This window comes from Otolemur garnettii, unplaced genomic scaffold, assembly GCF_000181295.1.
Source record: "Otolemur garnettii isolate 467f Iridium unplaced genomic scaffold, OtoGar3 scaffold00055, whole genome shotgun sequence".
NCBI classification, from domain to species: domain Eukaryota; kingdom Metazoa; phylum Chordata; class Mammalia; order Primates; family Galagidae; genus Otolemur; species Otolemur garnettii.
The window spans coordinates 6,863,396-6,877,991 of NW_003852450.1; the positions used below are offsets into that span (position 1 = coordinate 6,863,396).

The 14,596-nt window shown below is 38.2% G+C and overlaps 1 protein-coding gene across 4 annotated transcripts in view; it reads right to left on the minus strand.

Moving 5' to 3' along the window:
* The window catches only part of PPP1R12B (protein phosphatase 1 regulatory subunit 12B), a 246,089-nt gene that overhangs the window by 148,272 nt on the left and 83,221 nt on the right, over positions 1–14,596 (minus strand). For 2 of the 4 annotated variants that reach the window (XM_023514580.1, XM_023514579.1), the window contains exons 7-12: positions 13,330–13,409; positions 12,562–12,701; positions 9,417–9,529; positions 5,104–5,307; positions 3,604–3,686; positions 2,279–2,404 (exon numbers count right to left, since the gene is read on the minus strand). In XM_023514580.1, coding sequence (XP_023370348.1) covers positions 2,279–2,404; positions 3,604–3,686; positions 5,104–5,307; positions 9,417–9,529; positions 12,562–12,701; positions 13,330–13,409 — 746 coding nt within the window. Of the gene's footprint in view, positions 1–1,254; positions 1,764–2,278; positions 2,405–3,603; positions 3,687–5,103; positions 5,308–9,416; positions 9,530–12,561; positions 12,702–13,329; positions 13,410–14,596 lie in introns of those variants that run through there. The other 2 variants (XR_002774006.1, XM_023514581.1) reach the window with 2 other exon arrangements.

The window sequence follows — 14,596 nt, forward strand, 5'->3', positions numbered from 1 at the left end:
GGGAGGATATGAAGTGTTAAGTCTGGAAAGTAATACTGTCTGAGCAATATTGAAGACAGGTAAGAACCGACTCAACTGTAGCAAAAAATTATTTGGGTTAAAATTTCAAAAATAAAGGCAGCGCCTGTGGCTCAAAGGAGTAGGGAGGATATGAAGTGTTAAGTCTGGAAAGTAATACTGTCTGAGCAATATTGAAGACAGGTAAGAACCGACTCAATTGTAGCAAAAAATTATTTGGGTTAAAATTTCAAAAATAAAGGCGGCGCCTGTGGCTCAAAGGAGTAGGGCACCGGCCCCATATGCCATAGGTGGTGGGTTCAAACCCAGCCCTGGCCAAAAACTGCCCCAAAAAATGTTTTTTTCAAAAATATTTCTTGGCTATAACAGTAATGAGATACTTGAAGGGGGTGACCAAAAAAAGGCTATGAAGCCTAAGGCCACAGAAAAGGAATTTCTGCAAAAAGACATGAGATGAACTAGAAAATGGAAAGTAAACCAAGCTTTAGCATAGCCAGCAAATAACAAATTTCTCCTCAGACTTTCTCTTTTAAATGATGATAGCATGTGATTCTTTCCCTTGAAAACATCAGAAGACAGGATTTTATAAAATCATAAAGTGATTCAGGGTTGTAGCAGCAGAGCTTTAGAAATCCAAGTATGAAGCAAGGTGTAGATTTTTTTTCTCAAAAAGTCCTCACATCATTAAGTATACTTTCCGCCCTAAACAGAGGCAGCTCTTCCCTCCTCTGTTCATCATAACTTGCCAAACTACATCTATTCAACCAAATGCTACTCGTCCCATTTGCTAATGATTTGGATCATGAAAATCAACAAATTCACCACAAAATAACTCCAGGCCTGGAAATTAAGTGTCAAATTTCTCTCTTTCCTAGATATAGAATATCATTTTCTTAGAAAAGTTTTCTTATTCTTGGACTCAGCTATAAAGAATAATGTATTGGGGTAGACCAAGGCCTTAGTCATTAAGACAAACATGTGACAGTCTCACAAAGCTAAAAACACCTGGTTAAATAATAGAGACGATGAGATCACTGAACTCTAATTGCATACTTGCAAAGTTGAACCCTTCCTTATGGGATGTATCTGCAGAACTAAAGAGCATTAAAAGGCAACAGTGAGAAAACAAGCATCACATGCACTCATTGTTGCCTTTTAATGCTCTTTAGTTCTACAGATACCTCTTATAAGAAAGGGCTCAACTATGAAAGTATGCAAGTAGAGTTTAGTGATCTCACGTAACCTAAATTTATGTACCCCCATATTAATCTGAAAATTTAAAAAAGGTAACAGTGGCTGTTTTGTAGCTTACTACTTCCCATGGTCCAACATTAGCTAGTTGCCAAATCCCTCCTGTCAAGTGGAAATTAGTTTTGATACCAAAGAGTTAATTTTCTCATAGTCTATGGCCAAAGCCTGATGTTAAGGTAGCCAGTGAATAATCTACAAAACATAATGATGAAGGCTACGATGTGAGAAGGCAGTTGGAGGGGTTAAATGGAAGTGAAGAAAGAATTCAAAGTAAGCAATGAAAAATAGATCCTTTCACATCAGCAGCAAAGTTCAAACTGGAGTATTAATAAAGTACATTTTATAGCTTAATGGCTCTGGCAAAGGGGCTTTGTTTGCTGGCTAGTACATGGCAAAGAAAATAATTGCAGAAAAGGGAATATATATGAGAAAAGAGGAAGGAAACCCATGTACCTTCTCTGCACCAAACTTGCGAGTTTCACATCTTGATGGATCTGAGGGCCATTAAAGTCATAAAAAAAAAAACAACTCAAGTCCCTAAATTAACAAGCTTCAATACGAAACTTCAAAATGCAGTAGAAAACTCCCCATTTTCCTCCCCTCACCACCCTAAAGTGTCCCCATTTTTCCTCCCCCCTCTTGAGAGAAGAACTACTCTAATTTTAGAAAAAGGAGAACCAGCTACTGGACAAGGATGATTTAAACTCAGTCTTGCCCAGAGATTACTAGATGTCACTTCTGATTGAAGATTTTAATAGGACCGAAAGGATGGAATATAAAGCCAGATCTGTAGTGAGAATTTGGAATTAGCTTACTTTTAATTCAGTTATTAAGAGAATAAATTAATTTTAATTTTAAATTAGTCAAGGTGTTAGCTCTAAAAAATCTAAAAGTAATTTTTAATTCATTTTTTTGATGCTAGTTGAATATTTAAAAGTCTACAATTATTAACCATATTTCCATGGCCAAAGTGAAAGAAAATCATCTCCCACCCCTTTAAGCCTGGTACCTTTTCAAGTAGGTTGATACATAGGTAGAAGGAGCAATTGTCTGTGGGGTTTCATTTCCTTTGGCTTCATCCCTCCATAGCTGCCGGGTATAGGAGCCACTCCTCACTAGATTAACAGCTGATTCTCTGCGGAGGCATGAAAGGAAAACAAAACACTGATTCCTAGCACTAGTTTCTGTCTGTGATACAATGCAAACAGAGAGAGAAAACCCAGATAGACAAAGTGTAACATGGTTAAAGAAATGGACACATTTTTCAGATGATTCTTGGTTTTATATACCTGTTTTCTGTACAGAGGATGAATAAATATTTGTTTTTTTTAAAAATCAGCTTCAAAGCCAAGTAATTTCAAAAGATACCATATTCTTCATTGTCAAAGATCTCTAATCTTTTTATAATGAGAAGTCACTTTTGTTTCTCATTTAAAAAGTGCCTTGCAATCAGTTCCCAGTGGTAAATGACTCATAAGTTAAGCAGAGAAGTGACAATTGTAGAAGACGGAGAAGTCTTACTAAGGAAAGAGGTTACTACAGAAGGAAAAAAGGTAGGTAGAAAGAAAGCTCTTTAGCATTATACATGAAAAAGTATCCAGGTAATGGCTATAGTGGGATTTTTGATCCACAATTGCTAAGCCAAGGTTTTTGCTACGAAAGCTATGGGCTGGATTCACAAGGTTCTCTTGAGCATTTATCCTCAATCTTTAACATGGATTTGAATAACCTAGGGAATTTTGTTAAAATAGATTCTATTCATCTTGAGTGGAGCCAAAGATTCTGTAACTCTAACATGCTCCCAGGTGATGGCAATACTGCTGGTTGGGGGACCACACCTTGAGAAGAAAGGTTCTAGATCAGATTATTTTCTGAGATGGTGTGATACTGCAAAGTCTCTGTATTCATTTTAACTGATTAGGAAGACTTTAATTTTATTTACTTACAAATTAGAAGTTGCACAATTGAATTAAATAACATTATTTTAAGTTTACCACCTCACAGGCACTATGCTAGGTACTAGGGATCCTTGAGAAACCAGACAAACATAGACCTTATCTTTACAGAGCCTGCTGGTGGCCTAAAACCAATCCATACTCTGAAGAGCTAGGGTAAACTTTCTAAAGACAGTAATATCTAAGCTGGAGTTTGAATTAAGAACTGGCAAAGTCTAAGTATGTAAGGGGGTATGAGAGGTATTCTAACCAGAAGGAATAAACAATTTATAATGTGTGAAGGACATCTGTGAAAAAAAGTATAGAGAAATAATGGCCAGGAGTTAACTATGTCCAGCAGAGTTAAAGAAGACTATCTCTTGGCCTGTATTAGAATTACCTGTTCTCCTTTTCTTCAATGTCACTTGTGCTGTTGAGTCTCTGAGGAGCTAGTGAACTAAAATAGCTTTTGTTTTCTTTCTCCTATAAAATAAAAATAAGTAAAGCACAAGAAAGATACAATACTGACACGATGTGAAACATTTTGGATAAAAACAAACTTAATATACCTATATCATCTTATTTCTGGATTCAACATCAATTCCATTTTGAGTGATAAAGTGGAATTTCAGTTTAAAAAGTTAGCTTTCAAAAGCTTACTGCTAACTTTCCTCCATTAAAAAATAATATTTAGGGAAATAAATCTCTTGAGAAAAGTCACAATGATCAAATAAAGAAAACAGCACAAATTACATACAGCAGCAGCTCTGCCAAAACAGAGGTAGAGCCTTTGAAAAGCCGCAAACAGAAAGCCCCACTCAAATATCCTTCATGAAATAAGCCTTAGATAGTCACCAGCACCTCTTTCTTGAAATGAAGCTTCCACAGGGACATATGCAATGAATGAACTGTTATGCCTCAGCTCACTAAGTAGACTCCAGAAATGCAACACAAAGCAAGAGGACCGGCTTGGTGCCTGTAGCTCAATGGTTATAGCACTGGCCACATACATTGGGGCTGGTGGGTTCAAACCTGGCCTGGGCCTGCTAAACAACAATGACAACTACAATGACAACAAAAACATAGCCGGGCCTTGTGGCGGGTGCCAGTAGTCCCAGCTACTTGGGAGGCTGAGGCAAGAGAACTGTTTAAGCCCAAGAGTTGGAGGTTGCTGTGAGCTGTGACGCCATGGCACTCTACTGAGGGCAACAAAATGAGACTCTGCCTCAAAAAAAATAAATAAAAAAAAAAATAAAAAAGCAAAACAAAGCCAGAGGACCAGAACAAAAGTAAAAGTAAATAAATTAAACACAAAAAATAAGAAGACTATGATTACAAGGAATACCTGACCCCAGAGAAAAGCACTAAGTGAACTCCCATAAAATCTGGAACCCAAAGTGAAGAAAATAAAAATATATTTATCTTAGATGAACTGCTTGTAAAGTAAGCTTGATCATACTTCCAAATTAATTAAAAATGACAAGTTAAGAAATTTTTTTGTAAGTGCTAATTTGCCTGAGCTTCATTAGGATTCAAAGCCCAGCTAAGAAATTTTGCTTCTAAACATCAAAAAGGAAGTGTCTGTATTAGTTCAAAGAATCTTTTGGGCCATATCCAAATTTTCATGATTCTGATCCACTTTATGCTGTAAGTAAAGGGGTAAGGAAGAATGAATGTAAAGGTAAGCCAAAAGGAAAAGCTATTAAAGCTTTTCTTTTTTGGCACCGCAAATAATAGCAAGCAAATAGCTACTTAATTAAATAATCAATGTACCTGCTTCCCTTTAAAGGCTTTGTACTTCCAGAATCAACTTAGGAACTAGAACATATTTTGTTCCCAAGATTGAATTTTCAAGGAAGAAAACTGCCTTGGAATTCCTCATACACTGCCAAAACTGCACCTTATCTTTGTTGTCCAGCAAAGCAGAAATCCGAGGGCTTGATGAGGAGCGGTAGATGGAAGAGCCTCGGTCCCTTAGAGCTTCCCTGGAGTTGGCCACCTCACTTAGCATGTTGTGGCTGCCAGTTTTTCTGAGTCCCAATCTCCACGAAGAAGGAGATTCATCTTTGGGCTCTTCTGACTTGTTAAAAAGGCTAGAGGAGAACTATGAAAGAAACAAAGAAAATAAAATGCCTTGATGATTCTATCTCAGTTTATTTGCCTTTTCCACACTTAACTAAGCTCAGGGAGGCAACATTAAGGCAGTATAAGAAACAAATACATGGACTACACTGCTGGTGGGAATGTAAACTAATATGTTCCTTTTGGAAAGACATCTGGAGAACACTTAGAGAACTAAAAATAGAACTGCCATTTGACCCCGCATTTCCTTTGTTGGGTATATTCCCAGATGACCAAAAATTGCATTACAACAAAGACATTTGTATCAGAATGTTTATTGCAGCCCAATTCATAATTGCCAGGTCATGGAAGAAGCCCAAGTGCCCATCGATCCACGAATGGATCAACAAACTGTGGTATATGTACACCATGGAATACTATGCAGCCATTAAGAAGGATGGAGACTTTACATCCTTCACGTTCACATGGATGGAGCTGGAGAATGTTCTTCTGAGCAAAGTATCACAAGAATGGAGGAAAAAGTATCCAATGTACACACCCCTATTATGAAACTAATTTATACCTTTTATATGAAAGCTATAACAAAATAGCCTAAGAATATGGGGAGGGGGGAGGGAGAAGGGAGGGGGGAATGGGTGGAGGGAGGGGGTTTGGAGGGATCACTTCTGAGGTTTATCTTATAGGGGTACAAGTAAATTTTTCTAAGAGTAGAATGTGAACATTTTAAAACAATAACTGAGAAAATGACATGAAGGCTGCGTTGACCAGTTTGATGGAAGTATTTCAGATTGCATGTGAAAACCCCACACTGTACCCCAGAAGTGCATTAATGTACATAGTTACCATTCAATAAAAAAAAAAAAAAAAAGAAACAAATACATGGAGGTTTTCTGCCAATATTCTCTTTCTCACCTAGCAAATGCTAATTACCCTCAAGATTCTCTTTCTCCCTAAGCCAGAAATAGCCTCAGATTCTTAACACAATGCTCCTACCTGACAAAGTTGTTCTGAGAAATTAAACACCATTTGTTCTCCCTGTGCAATTAGTATTAACCTAGAACATCAGAAAATTGTATTCTAGTAGTACATCTTCTCTTGACTCACTGTGTAACTGAAAATAAGATAATGCATTTCTTTAGGTTTTACATGTTCAATCCATAATGAACATGATGATAACGTGACATGGTGATGATAAGCATAATTCCTCCTTATAATATGTGGAAACTGGAAAAACAAGATGAGCTAATTTATAAATATGTGTTAAGGTACTGGGATAAGCTGATATCAGTTAATACCAGTAAAAACAGTAAAGGACACTGAACTCAAATTCTAGTTGTTACTTTCAAGAAAACTCATTTGATCAGGGCAGCAGTTCTAAGAGCTTTAGATTTAACTGACCAGCAAAATTAAAAAAAAAAAAATTAGAGGTCAAAGGGTTGCCATTTTCTTTATTTTGCCAAGAGATCATCTTTCATAAAGATGGTCTCTTTTTGAACAACTCACTATCATCACCAGTTCTTTTTTTTTTTTTTTTTTTGCAGTTTTTGGCCAGGGCTGGGTTTGAACCCACCACCTCCGGTATATGGGGCTGGCGCCCTACTCTTTGAGCCACAGTGCTGCCCTATCTATCACCATTTCATTAAAAAAATGAACAAACGGGCGGTGCCTGTGGCTCAAAGGAGTAGGGTGCTGACCCCATATGTCAGAGGTGGTGGGCTCGAGCACAGCCCTGGCCAAAAACTACAAACAAACAAACAAATATCCTGTACAGGCTTAACTCAGTGGCTTATGCTTATAATCCTAGTACTTTAGGTCGAAGCACAAGGATCACTTGAGGCCAGGAATTCAAGGCCAGCCTGAACAATATAGAGAGACCTATCTCTCCAAAATCTTTTAAAAATAGCCAGGTGTGATGTTGCATACCTATAGTCCTAGCTATTTGGGAGGTTGAGGCAGGAGGATTGTTTAAGCCCAGGAATTTGAGGCTACAGTGAGGTATCACTGCACCACTGCACTCCAGCCTGAGCAACAGAATGAGACACTGTTTCTCAGAAAAGATAGCTTTGTCTTTAATGATCTCATTTTGCCATAAACCAGGAAAAATTCATAGACTAGCATTAGCCTAAGGACTAGTCTGGGGCACAACTGGTCTTTGGAACACCAGCCACCAGCCCCTTCCTGAACTCTAGGGATCTTTGCAAAAAGGTTTAGATAGTTTTCCCAATACCACATCACCTTTCCTGCCTAGTAAAAATCAATAAAAACATTAAATCACTTGTCTCCAACTCACACTCAGACTTTCTGTTTTCATTAAGCATCTGAATGAATACACTTATGTATTCCTCCAGCTTTAGAGGCTCAATCATGTCTGCTTTTTATAAACTACCTCAATTCTAAGGAGAAAAAAATACCTTTCCTAGCACTATTCTGGCAAAGTGGAATAAGTATATATGTGTGTTTACATATATCATTTAATTTAGGATTTTTTCTTTAAAAAAAGTAGGAAATTTAATCATCCCTATAAACAGCAATACATGAGGGAAAACCAAATAACTGGATGAGTGAGGACTACATTCTATTTTAAACTTCCTTAATGATTAAAAATGATGCTTCTAGTAATAAACAAGCATTTATTTATTTATTTATTTATCCCATTTCTACAAGCATACCATACAATGATCTTTCCCATCCATGAAGTGCTAAGATGAATACGTTAGTATGTATAAAACAACAGGGCTTTTTCAACAGCTTCATGCCAAAGAACTCAGATCAATTCTTAACCTCAAAACTAAATTTATACTTTGTAGACTAGGGTCATCATTCAACTCTGTCTCTCTGACTAGAAGCCTACAGAAAGTTTCGGAGGGCAGTGCATCTAGTATTTCAACAAGTCCTATCACCTCTGCTCTCTACCTATCATACAGGCTTTACTCATGAAAATAAAATTTCAAAGGAGAAACAGAAAAAGGAGAATAGTTATCAAAACAATTAATGCTGGAAGCTAGATATCTTCCATTACATACAGCTATCTTCAGATAAAAAGAAAATACGTAACTGACAAAATTTCTTTGGTCCCAGTCTATTCTATTATCTTAACACACTGTAGCTGAATTTGTTTGGCAAGAGCTGATAGGTTTTGAGGGGCAATGTTATGGAATGAATGTTTGTGTCCTCCCCAGATTCATATATTGAACCCTAATCCCCAGTGTGCCTGTATTTGGAAATAGGGCCTGTGAAGAAGTGATAAAGATTAAATGGGCTCGGCGCCTGTGGCTCAAGTGGCTAAGGCGCCAGCCACATACACCTAAGGTGGCGGGTTCGAATCCAGCCCGGGCCCACCAAACAACGATGGCTGCAACCAAAAAATAGCCGGGTGTTGTGGCGGGCGCCTGTGGTCCTAGCTACTTGGGAGGCTGAGGCAGGAGACTCGCTTGAGCCCAGGAGTTGGAGGTTGCTGTGAGCAGTGAAGCCATGGCACTCTCCCCAGGGGGACAGCTTGAGGCTCTGTCTCAAAAAAAAAAAAGAAAAGAAAAAAAAGATTAAATGAAGGGAAAAGAGTAGTGCTCTAATCTGATAGGGCTGGCTCCCTTATAAGAAGAGTAAGAGATACCAGAGCGCTTGTGCTCGTGTTCTCTCTCTCTCTCTGCCATATTAGGATGTAGTGAGAAAGCAGCTACCTTCAAGCCAGGAAGAGAGCCCTTACCAGGACTGAATTGGCCAGTATCTTCATCTGGGACTTCCTAGCCTCCAGCACTGTGAGAAATTAATTTCTGTTGTTTAAGCCTATAGTCTCCAGTCCTGGGGCCACGGATTAGTACTGGTCAGAGGCCCACACAGCATCACTGCCTGCACCACCTGAACACTGCCTCCTGTTCTATCACCTCCTCATGTCCCCAACCCCTGCTCCATATGTGGAAACACTTGCCTTTCATGAAACTGGTCCCTGATGCCAAAAAAGTTGAGAACCAACTGGTTTAAGCCACAGTCTGTGGTATTTTGTTATGGGAGCAGATAATGACAGCAAGAATGCATCAGTATTGTTTTACAAGAATGTATCTTTAAGGTGTATCTTAGTATGTATTATTGCAGTAGGGTAAAATATAATACCCAGATTAATTCCAAAATACTTACTCTTCTAGCAGAAGAGGCAGAGAAGGTATTCTGAGCAGGCGCTGGTATCTGCTCTGTGATACTACTCTTGTTTTCAGAGTTGGAATGGTTGACAATGGCTTCTGGCTTTTTATCTGTTAAGACAAGAGAAGCAACACGTACAAGTATAAAAATCTTATCTTTGTATGTATGCCCTTTTCCGCTAATAAAATAGGTTTGCCCATTATCAAAACAGATTATTAGGGCAAATGTGATACTTGGACTCAAACTAAGATGAAATCTCTAGTTGGCAGTTGGCAAAAGGAAATAAACTCAACTGTACTCCCATCTTGTCAGGCTTCAACTCCAACTTTCAGACAAAAACCGAAAACTAACAACTATCTCCACATTATTAGTGATATCTTGTATAAAATTCATCTACAATCTCTCCCTGGGGGATCTTATCCTTTTCCAGTTTTATCTTTCACTTCTTATACAGATAATTTCTACTGGATCCCTCATACTCTAAGGAGTCCCAGATTGAAGCCTGGATCTCAGGCATGTCACTTGCTAGCTATGAACCTAATTCACCTAACCTCTTGTGATGTCAACTTCCCCATATGAAAAAGTGGTGATAATAGTATATACTTCAGAGTGTGGTTGTGAGGATTAAATAAAAATGTTTAAAAATATCGCAAAATAAAAAGCACTACAAATGTAAAGTTTTATTATAACTCCCAGAACTAGTTATAATCTTTCATACTAGTGAGTACCATTGACTGCATTTATATCTCTCATGTGACATGTATTTCATTCAAGTACACACCTTTCTATTCCCCTACTAGATAATAGTCAATGAATGTGAATGCCTGTCACATAGCAGGCACAGTGCTGAGACCTGGGTATATAGTGATAAACCCAGAGTTCCCAGCCTAAATGATGAGTGGGATAGTCATCATAGTAGTAGGTGTGCAATACTAGAAGGACATAAAAAGGAAGTAATCACCATGCAGTGGAAGAATAGTGAAGTGACCATTCCCTTTCAGCCTCCTATACCACAAAAACCTAAAGAAAAACTTTTTCAATATACTACATCCTATTGTTTCTAACAGAAATCACTCAATAAGCATTTGATGAACTGAAATATATTCTAAGGTACAAATAAATATTCCAGAGTAGGAAAGGTCATGGCATTTTTGAGGAAATCAAACAGTTCAATTTGGCTAGAATATGTCCTTACCTATTTATAGCACTGGAATAAGCACTAATAGGCGGTGTGGAACATGGAAGGTTTTTAGAAAGAGGTGTAGCATGGTTAAAAGAATGCTATGGGTGTTTTACTACAATAGCGATGTGAAGATAAGATGTAGAAAACAAGAGGCCTGAGGCAGGGGTACAAATTACAAATGATAGTAGTTCAGGTAGCTCCCTCCCATTTTTGTAATACCTTTGTAGCTAAAAGAACCTTAGAAGCCTGATCTAGCATAGAGCCAAGACAGTAACTCCAAATAATACTAAAGCCTATAACATGTGAAGTACTCCACATATAATACAATTATCAAAAGATGCACATTTATAAATTTTGATAGGTACTATATAGCATTCCCAAAGCAAAATGGGCCCAATTAATAATAGAAATTCAAGTCTCAATGAAAGGTCATCTCCTATACTGAAAATTTAGCTGGTGCTTTCTTCTCTGTAGAACTGATAGTCTCTAAATTCCTTTCGTGACATGCAATGAGCCTCAGAGATTACAATATGAAGAAAAGCAGTATTTTCCCATCATTGAGAGAAATCATGTCAGCAAAGCCAGACTTCAGCAGGAGCTGGGGCCCAGACAACAAAGTGAGTTAAGTATCTTCATTATGGGTAGGCCAGCTATGGCAGAGTTCTGAGGAAAATACAGATTCCATTTTAAATCTAATGTGTGACCCTTTCCCCTCTAACTTGGTCTTCTAGCAGAAATATTTCATCTTATCATGAACTCAAATTTAGAGAGACAACATGCCAGTGAATGTGGAGCACATGAATCATAAAATCTTAGTTTATCATTAACTTTCTTTTTTTTTTTTTTTTTTGAGACGGAGCCTCAAGCTATCCCCTGGGTAGAGTGCCATGGCATCACATTCACAGCAACCTCCAACTCCTGGGCTCAAGCGAGTCTGCTGCCTCAGCCTCTCAAGTAGCTGGGACTACAGGCGCCCGCCACAACGCCTGGCCATTTTTTGGTTGCAGCCATCATTGTTGTTTGGCGGGCCCAGGCTGGGGATTCGAACCCACCACCTTAGGTGTATGTGGCTGGCGCCTTAGCCACTTGAGCCACAGGCGCCGAGCCAGTTTATCATTAACTTTCAATTATCTATGAGAACTATTCTCTTGCCATTGTTCCTCTATGAAGTAAAGCCCAGAAACTCTTTTCTTAGTGTTTGCCTGACTATACATCAAGACCAATGGGTAATTTCATAGCTCGTTGGTCTGAACACGTTAAACATTTCACTTTCAGAAATGGAGTTCCTATTTTGTCAAATTATAAACTTAAGAAACTCCATAGGATATCTATGTTGTCAATAATAGTCATAAAGGTAAATATAATTTTGTTCCTTCCTGATCTCTTAGGAACTGAAGGAGCTTCACATGACGAAGAAAAAAACCACTTTAGGATTCTGTGTAAGGAATCAGACAAATCTGAGAACTAAATGCAAATTCTAACTAATTGGTTTAAAGCATTTGACTATAAGAGCTTCTGTAAGATTTCACCTTCTCTGCTTTTCAGCACACTGACTTTTTGGAATCTGGTCTCTGTCATCCACCAATCTGAGGTCAAGACAACTGACTGCCTCACAGAAGAATTCTCAGTGTCAGGTGGCGCCTGTGGCTCAAAAAGGCAGGGCACTGGCCCCATATGCCTGAGGTGGCAGGTTCAAACCCAGCCCCGGCCAAAAGGAAAAAAAGAATTCTTAGTGTACCTTATCATATGGCTACACAGGAATTGGTAGATATATTCTAACATAGCTCACAGCTTTTAGAACCAAGTCATTAGCTATTTTATGAGATATAGATATGTCATCTTTGAAAACTAAACTTAGACCTCGTTTTGGAGCCCTCTGAGGCTTGGCTAGCTCTCTGACAAGCAATAATCTCACATTATAGAAATAGAGTATCTTTGCTGTGAACATCTTTGCATTACCTCCCTCCTTCTCAGTTTCTGACTCAGAAGCTTCATCTTCACCTTCCTCCTCCTCTGAGCTGGAGCTGCTAGATTCTTTGTTTTCTTCCTCTATTTCTTGGGACTTGGGTGTCTCTTCCTCATAAAGCATCTTCTCTTTACTAAATTAAAGATGACATTTTGAGTGTAAATTCAAAAATGATAAAACATTCAAGTTCACTGACAAGCAGGTACAATAAAGGGAACCAGTCTATAAACCTATATGCAGAGACAACAGCAGAAACATACTCAAATTCTTCTTTACATCTGTGTGTTCTGAGCCCTTGGTTTTTGCAGATTATGTTTTAGTATATGACTTTAGAGATCTGGTTTAACACACAGAAAAAAAGGAGGGCTATAAATTTTGATGCTGATAAGGCAGATAAATATTCAAAAAAAATCATTTAACATATGTTTACTGAGTACTTTTTATACGCCAGGAATCATGAAGACATGGTTCTTGAGCTTACAGTATGGGAGGGAGACGCTGGGAATAAGAACTCCTAAACCAGGATTTTAAAAAATGCTGCACACAGTCTCAGTTAATTTCTGAGTTTATAATATGTTCACCCATCCTCAGTGTCTCTCCTATGTATCAACATCACCTACTTCCCCTGCAAACTTTCTCACATGTTTACAGACAGACTTTTTGGCTAAAGTTAAACACAGAATTTCTTCACAGTATAAATTCTAAAGTTAAGTATGTCACCCACACACAGTAAAGTTCATCCCCTTCTTTAAGCCTCTTACTTCTTAAAGAGTCCACTCTGCAATTTGCTATTCAGATCTGACTCAATGAGTTTATTCCGTGTCTCCTTTTCACTTCGAAGCTGGAAATTGAGAAAATAGGGAGGAAAAAAAGCAAGAAGGTGACTACTGATGAAAAATTAGTGGAAGAACTAAAAATATATACTATTATTCTGAAGAAAGGACCAACACCAAAGAGGTAGAAGGGGAATGGAGAACAAGAAAAACATATCAAGTTGGATTTCCTTGGAAGATAATGATAGAAGAAAACTCTCATCCTAAAGATAGAAGGGAAAAACCATGGTTTTACAGCTTCAACAAAACTGCCTCAAATATCCAAACCTGATCTTCAAAAAAAGCCTAGTTTCTGAAGGACAGAAAGCCAGAAGGAACTTGAAAGAATTCTTTTTGATCCATATACTGAAATAAGTTGGCAGTAGTTCTGAAGAAAACATAGGTACCAAATGGGAAATAAGCCCTTAAAGAAAATGGTCTGGGATTTGAATGCATGCTCCAGGCAAAATTTATTTATATCCCTGGAACCCAAAGTTATGCAAGGGACAAAGATAAATACCATTCCTGTTGGTGCAGAAATGTTATTTAGCGAATAATATTATTTATGTTCAAAACTTAACTATGCTAGGTAAAGAATACACAGGAATTCTCTACACTATTTTAGCAACTTTTTTTTTTTTTTTTGAGATAGAATCTCACTATGTTGCCCTCGGTTGAGTGCCATGGCGTCATAGCTCACAGCAACCTCAAACTCCTGGGCTCAAGTGATCCTCTTGCTTTAGCCTCCCAAGTAGCTGGGACTACAGGTGCCCATCACAATGTCTAGCTAATTTTTAGAGACTGGGTCTCACTCTTGCTCAGCTGGTCTCAAACTCCTGACCTCCAGCAATCTACCCATCTCAACCTCTCAGAGTGCTAGGATTACAGGCATGAGACACCATGCCGGGTCCTTAGCAACTCTTTATCAGTTTAAAAATTACTTTACAATAAAAAGTTTTGAAAACTACAAAAAAGTAATACATTTTGTATTAGGAAGGCTATTATTGCTAAATAATAGCACTGACACCATATTTGGAAAATTTTAGCTTTTAGTGATCCTGATTGCTCAATAAAAAAAAAATTAATTAGAAATTGTATTTGTGGCTCGGCGCCTATAGCTCAACCAGCTAAGGCGCCAGCCATGTACACCTAAGGTGGCCGGTTCAAATCCCCAGCCCGGACCCGCCAAACAACAATGACGGCTGCAACCAAAAAA